Consider the following 22028-nt stretch of genomic DNA (forward strand, 5'->3'; position numbering starts at 1 on the left):
CGCTGGACACCACGTGTCCCAAGAAAGCCACTGAACTGAGCCAGAACTCACACTTGGAGAACTTTGCATAAAGCCTCTCCTCCCTTAATCTCTGCAACACAACTCGCAAATGCTGTGCGTGCTCCTCCTGACTGCGCGAGTATACCAGTATATCATCAATGAACACTATGACAAATGAATCCAGATAAGGCCGAAATACACTGTTCATCAGGTGCATGAATGCTGCTGGGGCATTGGTCAGCCCGAAAGACATGACAAGAAATTCATAGTGACCATATCTAGTCCTGAAAGCAGTCTTATGTATATCTGAATCCCTGATCTTCAGCTGGTGATAACCCGAACGGAGATCAATCTTGGAGAACACCCTCGCTCCCTGAAGCTGGTCAAACAAATCACCAATGCGAGGTAGGGGATACTTGTTCTTAATTGTTACCTTGTTCAATTGCCTATAATCGATGCGCATTCTCATTGTGCCATCCTTCTTCTTCTTCACAAACAGAACTGGTGCACCCCAAGGTGACACACTAGGCCGAATGAACCCCTTATCCAGGAGCTCCTGAAGCTGCTCCTTCAATTCTTTCAACTCCGCTGGTGCCATACGATATTGCGGAATAGAGATGGGCTGAGTGCCCGGCACCAGGTCAATACCGAAATCAATATCCCTGTCCGGCGGCATGCCCATCAGGAGGGAAACACATCGGGAAAATACCTCACAACTGGGACAGAATCAATGCTAGGAGTCTCAGCTCCCACATCTCTCACAAACGCCAAATAGGAAAGACAACCCTTCCCAACCATACGCTGGGCCTTCAAGAAAGAAATAACTCTACTAGGGATATAATCAGTCACACCACGCCACTCGATCCGCGGTACACCTAGCATAGCCAAAGTGACTGTCTTAGCATGACAGTCCAAGATAGCATGACACGGAGATAACCAGTCTATGCCCAGGATAACATCAAAGTCTACCATGCTCAATAGAAATAAATCAACTCGGGTCTCCAGACCCCCAATAGTCACCAAACATGATCGGAATACGTGGTCTACAATAATAGTGTCGCCCACCGGGGTGGATACATGAACAGGTAAGGCAAGACACCCTCGGGATGTACCCAAATGATGAGCAAAATATGAAGACACATATGAATGGGTAGAATCGGGATCAAATAATACTGAGGCGTCTCTGTGACAGACTGAAACAATACTTGTAATGACAGCGTCTGAAGCAATGGCATCTGCCCTGTCCGGCATAGCGTAGAAACGAGCCTGGCCACCGCCTGATCGATCTCCACCTTTGGGACGACCCCTGGCTGCCTGATCTCCACCCTTAGCTGACTGGGCGGGTGATGAAGTAACTGGAGCAGAAGTCGAGGGCTGACCCCTCTGCTGGTGCTATCTGCCACGAAGGCGAGGGCACTGCCTCCTCATGTGACCAAACTCTCCGCACTCATAATAGCTGCCCGGTACTGGAGATGGGGACTGACGAGAAACCCTCGCACCGGAGTGACTAGCAGATGCACTCGGCGCGGAAGAACCCTGAACTGATGGGGCATGAGATGAACTTTGAGCTGGGAGGGCGCTGAGTGAAGATTGACCCTGCTGGGGCCCATGATGACCACGGCCTGAAGATCCCCCACGATACTCTGGACGAGCTGACTGAGCAGGCCTGAAAGAGCGACCTCTACCCTGCTGGAACTGGCCCCTCGAAGGAGCACCACTGTAACTGCCCGATCCACGAGGCCTCTTAGCCTCCCTCTCCTCTCGCTCTCTACGGCGAACTGACTCGATCTCACGAGCGATATCCACCACCTCCTCAAAAGTAGCACCCAGTACTCTCTCTCTAGTCATTAGAATACGGAGATGGTAGTTAAGGCCATCCACAAATCTCCTAATCCTCTCACAATCTGACGGAACCATCCAAGTAGCATGATGAGCCAGCTGGGAAAACCTCATCTCATACTGAGTCACTGTCATATCTCCCTGTTTCAACCACTCAAACTGCCTACGCAGCTCCTCCCTGCGGGACTGAGGTACATACTTCTCCAGAAAAAGAGCGGAGAACTGCTGCCAAGTCAGAGGTGCTGCACCGGCAGGCCTACGCCTCTCAAAGTCCTCCCACCAAGTAAGAGCAGCCCCCGTGAACTGAAAAGTAGTAAATGCCACACCACTCGACTCAAGGATCCCTGCCGTACGGAGCATACGCTGACATCTGTCAAGAAAACCCTGGGCATCCTCGCCCTCAGCACCACCGAATGTCGGAGGCCGGAGTCTACCAAACCTCTCAAGACGACGCTGCTTATCGTCTAGCATAGCTGGAACCACGAAGCCCTGAGCTGGTGCAACCTGCTGAGCTGGAGGTGCCTCTGGTGTCTGTATTCCCTGCACTCCCTGCGTAGCTGCGCAGGCAACGGTGGTCTGATTGCCTACCCCAGTCTGTGAAGTAGCTGCTGCTGCAGTGGTATTTGAAACTGCCTGGGCCAGGCCAGTACAGACCATTAATATCTGCGCCAAGGTCTCCTGAAGGCCCGGAATCACAATAGGCACGGCTGGTGCCTGAGCAGGTGCTGCTGGAGTATCCACAACTGGAGCCTGATCCTGAGCTGGGGCGACTAACGGATCAGCAGGTGCTGCCCCGGCTGCTCTGCCTATGCCATGACCACGACCACGACCTCTGGCGGCCTCAGTAGGTGGCACTGGTGGTCGTCCGCCATGTCCGGTAGCTCGTGTCCTCACCATCTGTGAGAGAATAAAATAGTAGAAGTTTAGTTTTCAGTTCAACAAAGCCGCACGACAAGAGTTTCAAGAATGTGAAGTTTTCCTAAAGGTTCTGCAGCCTCCCGAGGATAAGTACAGACATCTCCGTACCGATCCACGAGACTCTACTAAACCGGCTCAGGACCCGCGAGACCCAGTAACCTAGGCTCTGATACCAACTTGTCACGACCCCAACCCCGGTCGTGATGGCGCCCAACATACTGCTAGGCAAGCCCGACCATTTAGACAACCTTAACCAATTAATCACAGTGCACGGATAAATTAACATAGCTAAATTACTAAGTCAAAAAGTTGAAATCCTGAAATAGAGTTAAACATACGGAAACCCCAAAATATAAAATAACTACACAGCCCGCAGAATCCGGTGTCACAAGTCTGAGCCGCTAATATACGAGTGTCAACCTACTACATAATAGTCTGAATAAATGCGAAATAAAAATAAATAGGATAGATAGGAAGATCAGGACTGCGAACGTCATGCAGCTACCTTGATGCTTCCGGATATGATGCTCGACAGAGAAAGACTCACTCAGTCTCAATGGGTGCACCTGAATCTGCACACGAGGTATAGGGAGTAAAGTGAGTACTTCCAACTCAGTGAGTAATAAATATAAATAAAGACTGAGAATAAGAGATCCTGAATAGGCACACAGTAATTCTATAAATACAACAACTTGAACCCAGCAGCATGAAAGCCAGCCAGACAGAGAAAAACAATTATAGAAATATCACAGCAGATAAGAAATTAAATGACAGTTAATAATATGCAATGCAACACATAGACCGGTACTCTCCAGTACCCGCTGCGGCGTGCAGCCCGCTCCATTTATTTATTGTCGACGGCGCTCACTAGGGGTGTGCAGATGTCACGAACCAAACGGAGGGCCATGACTAGCACCCGGCCATACTTACCGAGTACCAACATACATTTTATCTAACCTTCTTTATTATCTTTTAGGGCTGACGAGATCAATATAAATGGTAGACATGGGTCATGGACAACCAACAATAAAATATGATGGCATGAACATACATAACATGGGATGACTAGACAATCAAGAAACTATATATAAGGTACGAGCTACCACACTACCATGAGAGACTATACAACAAAAACCAGCCGACAAGGCCTACCAAACTATACATGAGTCGACACCTGTCTATGAGCCTCTAAAGGAACATAAGTGTTGCAACATAGCCGGAACAGGGCCCCGACATACCCATAATATCTATAACAAAAATGCATACCGAGACCAAGGCAAATCCGAAGAAGGGATCTCGCCAATCACCGCTGAACTGGACAGCCTACTATGGTGGGGGAGCAGCACCTGCCTGTCTATCAGGACCTGCAGACGACATGCAGCGTCCACAAATAAAAGGACGTCAGTACGAATAAAGTACTGAGTATGTAAGGCAGGGAACCATAAGTACGAACAGTAATGTAAGCAAGGATAGAGAATAAACAACCTATAACATCTGGGTACCTCTAAAGGCTACTGACATGAAATGCGTGATACATATGTATATATACATAAACTTTTAAAACATACGCCTCTGTGGGCATCATCATCATCATATCGTACCCGGCCGTAATAGGCTCGGTAAAAACATACCCGGCCACGTGGAGCTCGGTAAAACCCAACTGATCAGTGGTTGCACAATAGGTGCCATACCCGGCCGACTATAGCGCGGCTCGGTAGAGTAAAATAGATACATATATATAAAGCATTCTCGACTCATGGACTCACGTGCTAAACCTTTCGGAGTGACGTAAGGTCGGTATCCTGTGTACACGTTATTAGGACTAACTCTTCACCATGAACCTTATAAGAATCAGGAAGTACCAATAACATTGATAACATAAGAATAAGAGAAGCAACATCAACATCAATCGTTCCATAAGAGGGGAAACAATGTAAGTACTGCTAGCTTCTAAGAGTAGAGTATCTTTGGAAGCTCGTTCATCATATTATGTACAATCGGAGTCGTGCAAAAGAAGGAAAGGGATAGCCTCACATACCTTGTATATACTGCCCCAATCTCAAGCTATGCAATTTTCACGACTCCTTAGTCTACAATAAGAGAAACGATACTATAGTTACCATTCAAGCGTCATAACTATTATGTATCGACCACAACCTATTTTACGATGAAACGGACAGCACCTCCCCTATATATATGACTTCACACAATTCCAAACAATCACCAAACAGCCCAAACAACATCAATAATAATCATATTGAGCATCCCAAAACAGTCCACCAACCGATAACATTACTACCAAGCCTTTCGATATATATTTCACAAGTTCTAGCTTCAATGACTTAGCCGTAACTTGGATAATCTTAAATTCATATAGATTAAGAGGTCCCTTACCTTTATACAGAAAGAACAACTCCAATTTGACCTTAATTCTCCACGAAATATCCCTCCAATTCTGCCACAACAACAAGGAAGCGAAACTAGCAATCAATTAGTGTTTCTTTTTGGCACTAGAATCACTTTAGAAGGCTTGAAATCACCTAGGGTTGATATTAAGAACTTGAGGGAGTATTTACAGAACATAAACCCTTTAAAACAACCTCCCACACGAGCTGGAACAACACAAAAATGAGCAACAACAAGAAGAACAAGAGACTTACTAGCGCCACGGGATTCCCGACACTTGATTTGTGTTGTTTGCCCTTTGTTTGGGTCTTGAATCTTGAGAGAACCTTGAGAGGGTGTTCCTAGGGTTCTAAGGTCTGAAAATAGTGAAAATAAATGACTTAAAACGGGTTGGAGGCGTCCTATATAGATCCAAATGTCTTAAACCGCCTAAGTGGGTCCCATGGAGAGGTGCTTGGCGCAGTCTCGCAAAAATGCAAATATCTCTCTACTCCAATGTCGTATTGATAAAAGGTTTAATGCGTTGGAAACTAGACTCATAGATCTTCAATTTGGTGGGTAGATCACCCCGTAATTCCAAGTATATTGGGAGAAAAGCTTAATAATATTTGACCTAAAGTTTAAGTAAAACTATGAACTTAAGTTGCAACAACTCTTGTCGACTTTTGTTTCATAACTCGTTTGACATCAAGACTATGATACGGATATTTTATGATTCATATACCTTAAAATACGACCTCTTGAGAGTATTAAGCACCCCTAGGTTTACCCAAAAATACGGCTGATAACATCCTTGATTCGTTTAACTTCTAATACTTGTTAACCACCCTTATACACCTTTGTATCATTTAAGACCAATAAGATTAATCTCTTATCATCTCAAAGATAATCTCTTCATGGATTTACGTCGACGACCCTATGGCATGAACTAACGTATGTAAATATGGGTTGTAACATTATTGATGCTTCCATGTCTAATTGCTTCTTGTTAAATGTTGTTTCTCTATTGACGTTATTAATTATTCCGTAGTTTCATTATATCTCACTATCGGTTTACGTTGGTTTATTGGTGATTCGTGGTACACTTTGGTTGGTCTCACTGTGTAGTAATGACTGATGAAGTTTCCTAATTGTAGTGATCTTCCGTTGTGTTGGTTTGAGGTATAAGTGTTATGGAGGATTTGAATTAATTTGTGAAATACTTGTTCTTATTTTGTGATTGGTTCTGATATAGTAGGGTCGGGTTGCACGCCGCAACAGAAGGAATAAGGGTGAAATGTGATTGTCTGGTGGGATCAGGTTGCACACAGCAACACAAAGTAATAAGGGTGGACGGGTAGGATCGGGTTGCACGCCGCTACAAGAGGAATAAGGGTGATTGTGAGCACGTGATTTTTGCCCTATGTGAATTACTCCCATAAAATACAAGAAAAATAATTTTTTTTTCGTTTTTTTTCTACAATTTTATAGGATTTTGTGGGGATTTGTGCTAATTGTTTGCATTTCTGTGCATGTTTATTTTTGTTAAAATCATGAAAATGCCAAAAATACCATGCATTGCATTTAGGTGTCATTTTCATATTTTTAGGACTAATTAGTTAATTATTTGTTTCATTAAAAAATGAAAATCACAAAAATGGCTTACTTATGCATTTTTAACGTTTTAATTTTAAATTAGTAATTTCCTCTTTTAATTTAGGAGTAATTAATTTTTTGTAAATATTATATTAGATAATTAGCTTAATTTTGTAAATTAATTTAGTTTACGAATTTAATTTAGAAATTCAATTGATTAAAAAGGGAAAAGAAAACAAAGGAAAAGAAAGAATTGGAAAAGGGTCAATTTGGTTTTGGTATTGGGCCAAAGTTAGAATCAGCCCAAATTTTTCGCCCAGTCCACCCGATGCCTGGTCCAAACTCTTCAGACCTTGAGACAGCTAAAACGACGTAGTACTGAGTCAAAACTACGTCGTATTGAGTTAAAACCAGTCCAATTAATCCTGACCCCTCGATGCTCTCTCATCCAACGGCCCTGAAGGTTTTTCCCATTTCGTTTAAAAGTGTCCAAACGTCCCTAAAATAACCTAGGACCCTGTTCTATCTTCTCTTTCACCCTCATCTCTCACCACCATCCGCCACCTACCGGAAATCGCCAGCGGCGGCGGTTGCTCTCCAAACCCCCTCAAATCTTGACCATATAACCGCCGCCGTTGCCCTTCCATTCCAAATCCACCCTTGTTTCCTCCCCCAAACCACTCGTCCTCTCTGAATCAGAGATCTAAGATAGCAATAAAATCTTCTTCGCCCTTTTTCTTTTGATTTTCGCCCAATCTAGCCTCTTCTTGGTGTTGAACATGTGTGAATCGACCAGCTTCGAGTGAAAAGCCAATTGGCTGAAAGTTCGTTTTGTGCATGGTGGCCGAGCTTGGTCAACAATCTACAATGGGCCTTTATTTATGTTTCTTCTTCGTTCTTGACTCGTGATGGGGACAGTGACAAAGAGCACAAGCCATTGAAGAAATTCCGGCTAGTGCTCAATGTTACAGTTCACACCATGGGGTTAAGGTTCTTCACGCCGGATGCCATCACCGTTGAACCATCGATCTAGCCAGTATACTTCTATTCCTCTTCATCTCAGTTGGGTTTAGAAATCATAGGTTTTCAGTTGATTAATTTGGTAATAATAGGTTAAGAAGCACAATTAAACTCTTTGTTAGCACTTGTTTATTTTCTTCTTTCCTTTTACTTCTTCCCTTTTATTCTTCTCCGTTAGAAAATCTGATGTTAGTAGGATTCAGAATTGGGTTAGCTTGGACCTTCTTGTGAATTCATTTGCTTAGACTTGAACTTGGGCTGGCTAGTGCAAGAAGCCCAAAGAGCTTGTTGAAGTTCATTGGTGCAGAAGCCCAAAGACATTTGGACGGATTGGTTCAAATGTATGGTAAATTGAAGTAATTATTAAGCCTTCTGAGGGGTAGTTAGGGGAATTGGATAGGAGAAATCTTGGCTAACTGCCTAGGAAGCTGCCAGGAAGGTGGGAATTGGACAGTTCAGCAAACAGGTTTAAAATTCAGGGTTAGAATTGAACAAAAGGGAATTGAAGAGGGGAGGGTATTGAATGAATAAAAATTAAGTTTGTTGCCCTAGAATCTGGCTATAAAAGGCTCATTTCCTACATTTTTTAGGTAGAGATTAGAGATCCAAAAAAGAGAAAACGGCTGAAACCTTTTTCTGAAAATATTGGTGCTTGTTTTCAACCTTTCACTCTTTTCTTCTTCACAAAAGTTTTAGGGAAACTCTCCATTCGATTTCTGGTGATTTTGGAGTAAAGAAAACGACTTAACTTGAAGCTAAGATTGATTATTGTTGCTACATTTTTGTTGTTGTTCCTGCTGCTTCTTTTGTCCTTTGTCGAACTCAAGATTTACTCCTTTGCTTCTTGTATCCAGGTACTCCTCGTGAGCTTTTTGTGAAATGTAAAGCTGAAGAACAACATGGTTGATTTGAAGTGGAAATTTCAGAACATATTTCGTTTAATATGTGTTTGATCTCCTTCTTTTGTCTGAAGTTTGTTGCTATTTATTAAGCATGTTTAAGAACCATATTAGTTTATAGCTTAATCATTTTGTTAAGGTTGGAAGTGACTCTTTCATACAAATCAGTGTGATGTACCCCGAACTATAATTATTTGAGATTTTATTCAAGTTTGTAGGTTATGTTCATATGATTGTTAAGAGTGAGTTTAGTTTATACACAAACTCCAAAATGATTCCATGTTACCCTATAGCTACTGCATGTCTACTCAAATCTCTGAACATGTAACATTGCATTTGAGAGTTATTTCCTTAATACTGCTGGGTAAAATTATGACTCAAGCTGTGTGATAAAGGTCGTGTAAATGCCTTGCTTTTTTTTTCCATAATTTTATATACCATGTTGTGTATGGGTCAATGGTAAGTTGGGTCTCATTTGGGTCCAATGAAGTTTTCTGGGCTGGAGGTGATTAAAAGAGATATTAGTCTCAATTGGGCCTAGAATTGGTCCATCAGAGACAACCCAATCGAAAGCTCCCTCATTGGACCCTGCTGTCTATTTAGTTGTTTGTTCTAAGTTAAATTCAAAGTTTAAATCGATTTTGTTGGCTGATTTCTTTAAGCATGTTGTTAATCCATTTAGTACGAGTTGGAGTGTTGGAAAATTTCAGAACTGGGCTCAATGCTGGCCCAATTGAGATGGCTGAGTCAACTGGGCTGTTCTTTTCATGCGCCCGTCCCCTTTGGATTTAATTTCAGCCCAAGTCCCCAATAGGGACTCTTAGCTTTCTTGATAGCAATTTAGCATTTTGTATCTTGCAAGCCTTAGTGTCCATTAGGCCTAATTAAATATCATTTTTTTTTAAAAACTGGTAAGAGGTGTGCCATATTAGTTGAGTCATTTATGGCCCTCATAAGACTAGAAATCACATTTTGAGAAAGAGACTTGAGGCGTGCCATAAGCAAAAAAATAAAACATCTGTGGCCCTCGCGAATGTTATAATTTAGATATTAACAAAATGAACTTCGTAGTTTTCTTTAGGAGCGTTAACTATATAATTATCATGGCTATTACTAAAATTCGAGGGTACATTTCATGTGAACCGATTCTTATTTTCAACAAGGTTAAATAGAACGCGTCGTGAATCACGGGTGCATTTCATGTAGCGTGGCTTGCGATGTGTTTTAAATAACCTTGAAATAATTCCTTAAATAAATAAAAGTGGTTCTAAAGTTAAAAAATGCACATAGGTTTGAAAGTGTTTTAAAACCAGTTAGTTAGGCAAATAATAATGATTGAGCAACCGTGCTAGAACCACGGAACCCGGGAATGCCTAACACCTTCTCCCGAGTTAACAGAATTCTGTACCCGGATTTCTGTGTTCGCGGATTATAAACAGAGTCAATCTTTCCTTGATTGGGGATTTTAAACCGGTGACTTGGGACACCATAAATTATCCCAAGTGGCGACTCTGAATCTTAAATAAATAATCCCGTTTCGATTGTCACTTAAATTGGAAAAACTCCCTTATACCCTTTAGGGGGTGGTAAAAAGGAGGTGTCACAACTCTGGCGACTCTGCTGGGGACATCGAACCCAGAATCTCTAGTTCAGGGTTCAAGAATTCGAGCTTAGAATAATTGTTATATTTGGCTTTATTATCTGGTTTATTTATATGTTTGGGCCTATTGTGCTAAATGTTGCTTTTACCGCTTTGATATTGTTGGACTGTATATAAATTGTTACGAAAACCTCCTCTCTCTGAGTCTTCTAAATCATCTGGAAAGGGTGCACTTCGTGTAGCTTCTCTTCTGTTAGAGTCATATCCCAATTTTAGAACGAGGTTCGGACAAGTTGCAAAGCCGGTGAAGCTTCTGTATTCCCGATACGCTGCCCCCCTCGGCTCGAGCTGTTCGCTTGGGTAAGCCAGGTCTAGAACAAATAAACCCAGGTTTTCAAACCTAGTATAGCATAGCCTCATGCTGGATCCCTAGTAGGAACGCTTGTTTGCATCACGTGCATTTGACTTTGGGGACTCAACATAGGGGTTGGGTCCGTCTAGGACAGGTGTACCCGAAATCAAAAGACCATCCTGATGCATTTTTGCTTGCTACTTGCACATTATTCGGATTGCATGTTGACCGGCTTCTAGAATAGGAAAAAAATTGAGAAAAACCAAATTGAGGTGAGAGAGAGGAAATTACCCGCTTGTGAAAAACCTGGTGTCCAAAATATCCCGGAACTCTGCCGAAATTTTTGAAAAAAAAAAGATATTTCAAATGTTTATGTTTTCTGTTGAGTCAAAATTGACCGAACTACGCAAGTTTGATTCTCACCGGATGTGGGATACGTAGGCAACCCTCATCGGGACCAACTCCATTTTTGCAAATATATATATATATATATATATATATATATATATATATATATAATAACCAAAAATATATGAAGTGTCGTTATTTTGTCACCAATAAAGTAGGTAGTGCCGTTCTTGTCCAAAATAGCCAAAATGCCCCAAAAGGCACCTTAAGGTTGTTTTTGCAAGAATAGCCACCTAAGATCCTCTTTCAATTTTTTTGATTAATTAGCAAGCACAACCCTAAAATCTTCTTTCCTATGGGGCTGAAGGGCTGTATTCGCAAAAGTGTTTTGTTTTAAATTGCTACTTTCAAAATTGGTATTTTTTTTCTCTTGAGTCAAAATAAAATCATGGTCTTTTAACCGATCACTATAATTAAATGTGTAGGATGAGCACGATTGAAAATGAACCTTTCACAGTCCTTGAGGAAATCCCTTTAGAACTCCACATGTGGTGGAATGATTTAGGAGAAGTCAGCAGAGATACTGTGGTAAGAGCTTTGGGCGGTCTTGTTGGCCTTCTGAAGATTAAGCCTAGGACGGATATAATTGAGGCTTTGATACCTTTTTGGGACCCAGCGCATAATGTATTCAATTTTGCCAATTTTGAGCTAACCCCTACGCTTGAGGAAATGGCGGGCTACGCTGGTTTTAGAGGGAATCTCATAAATCAATACCCAGTGGCACCTAGAGCAGTGACTCCTCATAAGTTTCTGGATCTTTTAAGCATCAGTCGGGAAGTTAGAGACGGAAATTTGGCAAAAGGGTTCTGCACATTCTACTTCTTGTACCGACGTTACGTGGATCCCCATGGTTTTGAAATCCCAGATACCGGTCTAACTCATTCGGGGAACAAAGATAAATGGGAAGCCCGACGGGGATTGGCTTTTATAGTGGCATTCCTGGGCGTCTTAATTTGCCCAAGAAAGGATGGAAACATAGAATTGGGGCTTTTGGGAATAGCCGACTTCATGACTAAAAAGGCTAATGGCACCATTGTACCAATGATCTTAGCGGAGATTTACCGAGCTCTAACTGTTTGCCGAGGAGGAAAGTTTTTGAGGGGTGCAATATGCTTCTACAACTCTGGATGGAGGAACACCCTGCCACCGTCCGGGGTACATGAACTGCGGTATGACCGGTCCTAAATGCATTGAAAAACATAAAGACCGGGTGAAGGGCCACGAGTTTCCGGAAGGTACGAAAGCATGGTTCACACTTTTGAGCTCCCTGACTGCAAGCCAAATTGAGTGGACATTCGGGTGGCTCTCGGTCAGTGAAATCATTTACATGTCGGCCAAAGTATTTTTTCTTCTATTGATGGGTCTCCGGAGCATCAACCTTATGTCCCACACAGGGTTCTACGCCAGCTAGGCAGGTGCCAGACTATCCCGCATGATGAGGATTTGAGTCGTCGGGTCATCGAAATAGGACCAAAAGCTGTTTTCCCGGAAGAAAAGGTGTGTCGAATTTGGCATCAATGTAGGTTCCTAGAGCCAAGGGCTCAGGTACGGGATCTGTCCAGAGGCGAGTTGGAGCCTAGTTACACAACTTGGTACGGTAAAAGGTCTCAAGTCCACCAAGAACTCGATCGGCCTGCCAAAAGGCCCCATGTCCAGCAATTCACTGATGGGGCACAAGAGCAATGGGATTGGTTGGCAAAAGAGGCAAGCTACAGAGCCACAATAAGCAAATTGGAGGGGCAAATCCGAGATCTTAAATTTGACAAAAGTGTACAGCCCGCTACTGACGAAGGGGAGAAGAAGAAATTGACCCAAGAAAACAAGGCCCTTCGAGCCCAGATCCAAAAAATGAAGATAGCTGCTGAGAATCAGGAAAGGAGACGAAAGGGTGAAAGACTCATAAATGGTCTTAGGAAGAAAATAGCTGAATGCGAGGATGATTTGGAAAAATTCGAGAGTAATCTATCCAGAGCTCGGGCACAACTAGCGAAGAACGCAGAGGGACGAGCAGAGTTTGTCCGGCAACTAAAAAGAAAATATGAGGGAGAAGCCACCAATTTGAAGGAAAAACTAACTACCCTCGAGAACGAAATGGCCAAACAAACAAAGAGCTTCAAAGCAGAAAGAGAACACTGCTATGCACTGATGTCGCAGCTAGAGAAAGACCTGCAACAGCTTCAAGAGCAAAATCATACAGCTGAACAAGTTTGGGGGCCAGATCTCAGTAGATTGGACGGTTGCTTCAAGAGAAGGGTATTATTAGAGAAATGGTTAGGAGCATTGTGGACTACATTGTGATGAAGTGCAACGAATGTGAGGACATGACTAGGTCCATGTTCTTCACTTCCGTTATGATCTTTGTCTGACAGATCATGGATGACCTATTTCGCCTTCAAGAAGATATGGCGCATAGGCCCGCGGCGAGACCGACTGATGTTCCGCGGGCCCCAAGAGCAGTAATTGAGGCACTTATGTATTCATGATTTTTATTCGAGTCTGTATTTTCGGTTTCTTTGTAGTCTGTTAGTCCATTTTTGAGTCTGTATTTTCATTTCTCTGTGGGAGTCTGTTGGTCCCCATTTTTGAGTCTGTTAGTTTTTATAATTAAATTCTGTAGGAGAAGTCGTTGTAACCAGGATGTTTGCTTTTATTTTATGAAAAATTGAAAACCCAAAAAATGTATCTTTTTTATTTTATTTTACAGTTACCCCCAGAACTACGCTCGGTCTGATTCATGCGGCGTCGTGATACGTAGGCAATCCCCATAGGATTCGATCATAACCGTAAAATGAAAAGAAAAAAGAGAAGAGAGAACAAGGAAAACTGTGGGAAAGAAATAATGGCAAAACAAGAGAGGAAAAATGAGAGAATAAAAGAATAAAAACAAGAATTAAGCAAAGAAAAGCAGGAATGATAAAAAAGAGAAAGAAATAACAAAATGAAAGTTAGTGAAAGCAGGGATGACGCAAGCAGCCGTTCAAATGCATAATAGAAATGGTTAACTGCTTAGGTGCATTGCATCCCCAACGTGCGGTTGCCTATCTGCTAAGCTCTTAGTCGCTAACAAGTTTGCTTGTTGTCATCAAGCACATGAGGTGGTTAGTTTGTTTGGCATTCTGGCTACTCACCCATACAACACGAGGTCCAAAGACAAGTTGATCATGGCTGGCCAAGAACTGGATGCAAGTGTTATTGATTCGTCAAGGGAGGGGGAGGAATCTGATGTTAATCTGAAATAAGAGTTACATAAGTTGAAACACCAGATGGCAGAGATGTACCAGGCATGGGTGAAAGGGCATCCACCACCATCATACCCTGCCAACCCTGCTTTCGTCCCGCCGCAGGCTCAATCCCAAGAACCTCCCACTGTTGATTCATCTCCAGGCTTCCCCATTTACCACCACTACCAAGGCACCACTTCCCAAACCCCACAAACACCACCACCCAAACCAATCCCATATCCCCCTCCACCAACCACCCCTGTTTTCGTGTCACCCCCACCCGCTGCACTCCATCGATCCTCCATTGAGCCCTTATTCCAGACCCAAGATAACCAATATTATCCCCCAGAGCCTACTTTCAAGGCCCCAGAGCATTACTCCTACACTCCTCATTTTGACCTCCCAGTTGAGACTGAGAAACCACCTAAAAACCCAGAGCAAGAGGAGATGTTCAGGAAGGTAAGAAGCCTGGAACAATCGTTCAGAAACATGCAGGGATTGGGAGGCTAGGTGAGCGTAGCCTACAAAGATTTGTGCCTATTTCCCGATGTTCTGTTGCCCGTGGGATTCAAGATGCCGAAGTTTGATTTGTATGACGGGCACGGAAACCCGGTGGCCCATTTGAGGGGTTTCTGCAGTAAAATGAGAGGAGCCGGTGGGAAAGATGAGCTATTGATGGCATACTTTAGCCAGAGTCTGAGTGGCGCGACATTGGATGGTACACTCGTCAAGATCACAGCAGATGGTATACCTGGGATAATTTGGCCCAAGCATTCTCTCGTCATTTCCAATACAACATTGAGATTGTTCCAGATTGTTTGTCTCTGACTAAAATTGAGAAGAAGCCTAGTGAAAGTTTCAGAGAATATGGTTTTCGCTAGAGAGAACAAGCGGCAAGAGTCAACCCTCCAATGGAGGAGAGCGAAATGGTGGAGTACTTTCTGCAGGCTCCGGAGCCTACTTACTTTGGCCATCTGATATCGGCCATAGGCAAGTCTTTCAACGAGGTAGTGAAGATGGGTGGCATGGTGGAAGAAGGGCTTAAATCAAGAAAAAACATGAGCTACTCGGCCATCAAAGCAACTACCCAAGCCATTCAGAATGGTACTAGAGGAGTGATCGGAAAGAAGAAGAAAGAAGATGAGGCAAGAGTTGATTCAGGCTCATGGTTTGGACCGAGGGGCCCGTCACACCATTATACCCAGCCTCGACCCCATCACCGAACCTACACCCAAACCCTATATAGTCCACCCCAACACTACTTCCCATCACTAGACCCTCCAATTTCTGTCCACCATGCCCAGACATATACTCAACCTCCCGCCTACGCACAATGGCGTGCCCCAGCCTCACAAAACACCTACCCAACTCCACAAAATGCTTACCCACCCCCACGAACCTACGAAACCCTGCCGGCCTAGGTTTCCGACCCAATCCAGCATTCAAAAACGAGAGGTCAGCGGAAGAAAACTTTTACCCCGTTGGGGAAGCCTTATACCAGTTTATTCCATAGATTGAGGTAGTTGTATATGCTGAGGCCTGTTGAGTTGAAATTGCCAAACCCTCCTCCAAAGAACCTTGATTACTCCGTGAGCTGTGAATATTGTTCTGGTACTCCGGGGCATGATACGGAGAAGTGCTAGCACTTGAAAAATGCCATCCGGGAGCTCATTGACACAAACCAGATTGAAGTCCAAACTCGAGAGGCACCCAACATCAATAAGAACCCATTGCCAACCAATGAGGAAACAAACATGATTGAGATAGTACACAAAGGGGGGAGCCCAAAAAACTTTCACAGTCCGTTATGATGATTCGGTCCAGTGAGGTCAAGCCAGTCAAAAAACCAACGGTTGAAGGATCAGTGAACAAGTCGAGCACGACAAACGGGGAACCATCTGTGATAGTTAAGAAAAGACCCCCAAGTGATGTCGCAGCAAAGCAAGAAAAGTCAAAAGTGGTTGTGCCAGGGTTGGAAAACAAGCCTATCAAAATTATAGAGGGTGCCCGTACGGATCCTGTCATCATCAAGCCTGTAACCCAGTTGCCGGTAATCAATACCAAGGCTATCCCATGGAACTATGAACGGGTGATACTGACCTATAAGTAAAAGGAAGTGAAAGAAGAATTCAATGAGGCCCAAGGATTAACTCGTTCGGGGAGATGCTTTGCCCGGAAGAGTTAAGGAAAGCTAAAACATCTAGAGATAATCCAGCTCTAGTAAAGAAAGTAGTCACTGAAGAAGAAGCGGAGTTTTGAGAAAAATGAAGGTACAAGATTACTATATCGTGGAGCAGTTGAGAAAGACGCCCGCTCAGATTTCCTTGCTGTCATTGTTGATCCACTCAGATAAGCATCGTCGGGCCCTGATGAAAATTCTGAGCGAAGCTCATGTCCCCGACAAAATTTCAGTAAACCATCTGGAGAAAATCACCAACAAGATACTTGAGGTGAACAGGATCACCTTCTCTAATGATGAGTTGCCTGTGGAAGGTACTGAACATAACAAAGCTCTCTATCTTACGGTAAAATGTGAAGATTCCGTGGTCACCAGGTTATTAGTTGACAATGGTTCCAGTGCAAACATCTGCCCTCTCTCTACTCTGAACAAGTTGAAAGTTGATGATGAGAGGATTCACAAGAACAGCATATGCGTTCGAGGTTTTGGCGGTGGAGGAAAAGACTCAGTTGGTGATATAGTGCTTGAATTGACAATAGGACCGGTGGAATTCACCATGGAGTTCCAAGTATTGGACGTAGCTGTCTCTTACAATTTGCTGTTAGGTCGGCCTTGGATACATGCTGCCAAAGCAGTCCCGTCCACTTTGCACCAAATGGTCAAGTTCGAGTGGGATAGACAGGAGATTATCGTGCATGGTAAGGAGAATTTGTGTGCTCACAGTGATGCCTCTGTCCCCGTTCATTAAGGTTGAAGATGACAAAGGGCCTTGGGTCTATCAAGTTTTGGAAACAGTGCCACTCGAGAAGGTTCCAGAAGGGAAATGTATTCCAACTCCAAAGATAGCCTCTGCGTCCGTCATAGCGGCCTTTGAAATGCTGAAAAATGGCTTTGTGCCAGGTAAAGGTTTGGGTGCATCCATGCAGGGTATCATACAGCCAGTGTCCCTCCCTGAAAACTTGGGCACGTTCGGTCTTGGATTCAAACCCACAGTGGCAGATATGAAAAGGGCTAAAAGGTTGAAACAGAAGGCGTGGGCACTTCCGAAGCCTATCCCGCGTCTCTCCAGGTATTTTGTCAAGCCCGATACCAGGAAACGCCCAGTGACGACAGTTCCAAGTTCTGTGGTTGACATTGATGAGGAGTTAATTGGAAGGTTCCAGAGGTTGTTTGATGATGTGAACATGGTAGAAGTTGGAGAAGGTTCTAGCAAAGCGGACGTGCAGTTCGTCGAGCCGAATGTAAAGTTTAACAATTGGAAGGCCACTTCTCTCCCTACTCGAAAGGAGTCTTGGTAGTTTGTTTTGTTTTCCTTTCTATTTGGGTCATTCTAGGGTTGTGACCCAGATTTTTATTTTCTGCTTGTTGATGTACAAACCCTGTTATCCTTTATTTTCGATGAAATGCAATTTCCCTTCTCCATCATTCCTGATAGTTTTATTTTTGTTTTCTTTTATTCTCTGTACAATTCTTTTTATGCTAGTTTCAATGACATGACATGCATGAGGAATCCTCGACCAAGTCTTATAAGTCAATCTAATTCTGAAATAATAATCCAGGAAATAGAGTGTGATGATGAATTAGAATATGATGAGGATGAGGCATTTGAGGAGATTAGTAAGGAATTAAGTCATTTTGAAGGAAAACCCAAGCCTAATTTGAATGAAACGGAAGCAATCAACCTAGGGGATCCAGATAATGTCAGAGAAACTAAGATAAGTGTCCATCTTGAACCACAAGTCAGGGAAGAAATAATTAAGGCATTGTTTGAATATAAGGATATTTTTGCATGGTCGTATGATGACATGCCAGGCTTGAGTACCGATCTGGTGGTCCACAGATTGCCAATTGATCCAGCATTCCCTCCCATTAAGCAGAAGTTGAGAAAGTTCAAAACTGACATGAGTGTGAAGATTAAAGAAGAAGTCGCAAAGCAGCTTGATGCAAAGGTCATTCGAGTCACGCGGTATCCGACGTGGTTAGCCAATGTTGTGCATGTGCCAAAGAAAGATAGTAAGACCAGAGTGTGTGTTGATTACCGCGACCTCAACAAAGCAAGTCCAAAGGACAATTTCCCACTGCCAAGCATCCACATTTTGATTGATAATTGTGCCAAGCATGAGATTGGGTCTTTTGTGGTTTGCTATGCAGGGTATCATCAGATTTTAATAGATGAGGAAGATGCGCAAAATACGGCATTCATCACACCGTAGGGAACATATTGCTATCGGGTCATGCCTTTTGGTTTGAAAAATGGTGGGGCAACTTACATGAGGGCAATGACTACCATATTCCATGACATGATACATAAGGAGATTGAGGTCTACGTGGATGATGTGATCATAAAGTCCAGGAAGAATTCTGACCACGTCAGAGATTTGAGAAAGTTTTTTCAAAGGCTCCGCAGGTACAATCTTAAGCTCAACCCTACAAAGTGTGCATTTGGTGTTCCATCTGGCAAACTGTTGGGGTTCATAGTCAGTGGGTGGGGCATTGAGTTGGATCCGTCAAAGATCAAAGCTATCCATGAATTATCGCTGCCAAAGAACAAGACCGAGGTGATGAATCTGCTAGGGAGGCAGAACTACATCAGCAGATTTATTGCTCAGCTCACGACAACTTGTGAGCCCATCTTTAAGTTGCTAAAGAAGGATGTTGCGATCAAATGGACTGATGAGTGCCAGGAAGCATTTGATAAGATCAAAGATTATTTGTCGAACCCGCCTGTGTTGGTCCCGTCGGAATCCGGGAGACCTTTGATTCTTTATTTGATAGTCTTGGACAATTTGTTTGGCTGTGTATTGGGTCAACATGACATCACTGGCAGGAAGGAGCAAGCCATCTATTATCTCAGCAAGAAGTTCACATCTTATGAGGTTAAGTACACTCAACTTGAAAGAACATGTTGCGCCCTGACTTGGGTGGCACAAAAGTTGAAGCACTATTTGTCATCCTACACTACTTACCTCATTCCTCGTCTGGATCCTTTAAAGTACATCTTTCAGAAGCCCATGCCCACAGGAAGGCTCGCAAAATGGCAAATCTTGCTCATAGAGTTTGACATTATCTATGTGACTCGGACCGCGATGAAAGCCCAAGCATTGGCCGATCATTTAGCCGAGAACCCGGTCGATGAAGAGTATGAACCATTGAGAACTTATTTTCCCGATGAAGAGGTGATGCATATTGACGAGGTGGAGCAGGTTGAAAAACCAGGTTGGAAACTTTTATTTGATGGAGCCACTAACATGAAAGGCATCGGGATAGGGGCCGTGCTTATTTCTGAAACAGGGCATCACTACCCTGTTATGGCTCAGCTTCATTTCTATTGTACCAACAACATGGCTGAGTACGAGGCATGCATTTTGGGTTTGAGGTTAGCTGTAGACATGGGTGTCCAGGAAGTCTTGGTCTTGGGAGACTCGGACCTTCTGGTGCACCAGATTCAAGGAGAATGGAAAACACGGGATTTAAAGCTCATACGGTATCGCCAATGTTTGCATGATCTTCGTCAACGGTTTCGATCAGTAGAGTTCAGGCATATTCCAAGGATCCATAATGAGGTTGCCGATGCTTTGGCTACCTTGGCGTCAATGTTGCACCATCCGGACAAAGCTTATGTCGACCCTCTGCATATTCAAGTTCGTGATCAGCATGCCTATTGTAATGTGGTTGAGGAAGAACTTGATGGTGAACCGTGGTTCCATGACATCAGGGAGTACATCAGAATGGGGGTATATTCGATACAAGCCACAAGTGATCAAAAGAGAACAATTCGACGCTTGGCTAGTGGATTTTTCTTGAGCGGGGGGATCTTGTACAAAAGAACTCCAGATCTTGGGCTGTTGAGGTGCATCGATGCTAAGAAAGCCACGACTATCATGACCGAGGTACATTCCGGAGTTTACGGGCCGCATATGAGCGGGTATGTTCTGGCAAAGAAGATTCTTCGAGCAGGGTATTACTGGCTTACCATGGAACGAGATTGCATCAGTTTTGTGTGCAAATGTCATCAATGTCAAGTACACGGAGATTTGATTCATTCTCCGCCATCTGAATTACACGCAATGTCTGCTCCATGGCCCTTTGTTGCTTGGGGTATGGATGTCATTGGACCAGTTGAGCCAGCAGCATCCAACGGACACAGGTTCATTCTGGTGGCCGTTGACTATTGCACTAAGTGGGTTGAAGCTAAAACTTTCAAATCTGTGACCAAGAAGGCAGTGGTCGATTTTGTTCATTCACATATCGTTTGTCGGCTCGGAATCCCAAAGGTGATCATCACAGATAATGGTGCTAATCTTAACAGAAACTAATTCCTCATTTACCACCACTACCAACGCACCACTTCCCAAAGACCTTCCGATCAGTCTTCGAGAGATGCCAAGTCGAGCAAGAAGAGGTGTGATTCATATCAGGGGCAACACTCCGGTCTAAGCAGGAAAAATGAAAGAATGAGAGAGTCTTATTGGTGAAAACCCTTACGGGCACCGTAAGGCGATGAAAAGCTGAGAGAAATAAAAAGATGAGAGAGTCTTACTGGTAAAAACCCTCACGGGCACCATAAGGCGACGTGAGTTGGGAGATGAATAAATGAGAGAGGTTTGCTGGTGAAAACCCTTCAGCGCACCACAAGCCGAATAAGGTTGTTGACTTTGCAAAAGAATCGGATTATGGGGACCCCATGCATAAAGTGTGAAGACTGAAAAGGATTTGGTTGAATAGGCTGGGCTGATTAATCCGAAATGCATGTCATGATCATTGGTGCCAGTTGTTCCACTCAGATAAGTCTCTTTTCCTTTTCTCACTCAAACAGTCATCCGGTTTTGGATTTTCTTCTTTATTCCTAACTCTCAAAGTCATTGCATTTCATTTCTTTTGGGTTTATTTCTCTAAGGTTTTTCCAATGTCAGCCTTGTTTAAGCAAGGGAGAAAGGATTTCAAAGCTTACTACCAGCTTCCAAATTGCACAAAGCAAAGTGCGTCCAAAGCATACCAGAGATAACATGATGTAAAGTGGGAAATAAGGTGTCAGTGAGAGCTCCATTGGTCGAATTGTTTGGTAATCTTGTGGGAGATATAGAGGTTCAGATAGAAAGGTCAGAAATGTAAAACAACGGGTTGGGTGTAGAGCGCTCGGGTCACTTAGGGTCCTACGGTTGAGATTCAATCAGAAAGTCAAACAATTCTTGGCCAGTTCAAAGCAGCCAGTCAGAGCAAAGCACGGAAATGGAAAGACCACCTTCAGCAAGAATGCCACAAACTAACCACCACATTTTTCAAACTGATAAAGTTTTCTTTGATTGAAACAGGGCCAGAAAATTTCGTTTGTTTCGAAGAAACCCTCCGTAAGGAAAGCAAGTGCCAGACAGGCTCGGCAGTAAGTTCCAGTACCCTCTTGGATAACAGGATTTAGTAAGTTTTGAGGCCCTCGCAAACGGCAAGGTCGAGAGGTCTACTTTTGGAAGTGTAATTTGGCATTTAAGTTTTTGCTTTTGAAATGAGGCTTGGTTTGAAATTCTCGGGATAAAGGAATTTAACTTAGAATTTATTTTGATAACAAGAATTGGTCAACACTCCCAGATGTTCCCAATATCAAACTGGGGCAGAA

The 22028-nt window shown here is 43.4% G+C and overlaps 1 protein-coding gene across 1 annotated transcript; it reads left to right on the top strand.

Moving 5' to 3' along the window:
• The first annotated feature begins 14280 nt into the window (after positions 1-14280).
• On the top strand, positions 14281-15066 carry LOC109237702 (extensin-1-like). Its single transcript, XM_019404044.1, has 2 exons — positions 14281-14697; positions 14812-15066. Exons 1-2 carry the CDS (start codon positions 14281-14283, stop codon positions 15064-15066), a joined length of 672 nt encoding a protein of 223 aa, XP_019259589.1.
• Positions 15067-22028: the final 6962 nt, after the last annotated feature.

This window comes from Nicotiana attenuata, unplaced genomic scaffold, assembly GCF_001879085.1.
Source record: "Nicotiana attenuata strain UT unplaced genomic scaffold, NIATTr2, whole genome shotgun sequence".
NCBI lineage: Eukaryota > Viridiplantae > Streptophyta > Magnoliopsida > Solanales > Solanaceae > Nicotiana > Nicotiana attenuata.

Excerpts from the sequence above, each read along its gene's own strand:
- LOC109237702 (XM_019404044.1), top strand. The coding sequence starts at position 14,281 with ATGGCAGAGATGTACCAGGCATGGGTGAAAGGGCATCCACCACCATCA. Across the intron at positions 14,698-14,811 it reads AAGAGGAGATGTTCAGGAAG|ATGCCGAAGTTTGATTTGTA; the intron begins GTAAGAAGCCTG and ends GTGGGATTCAAG.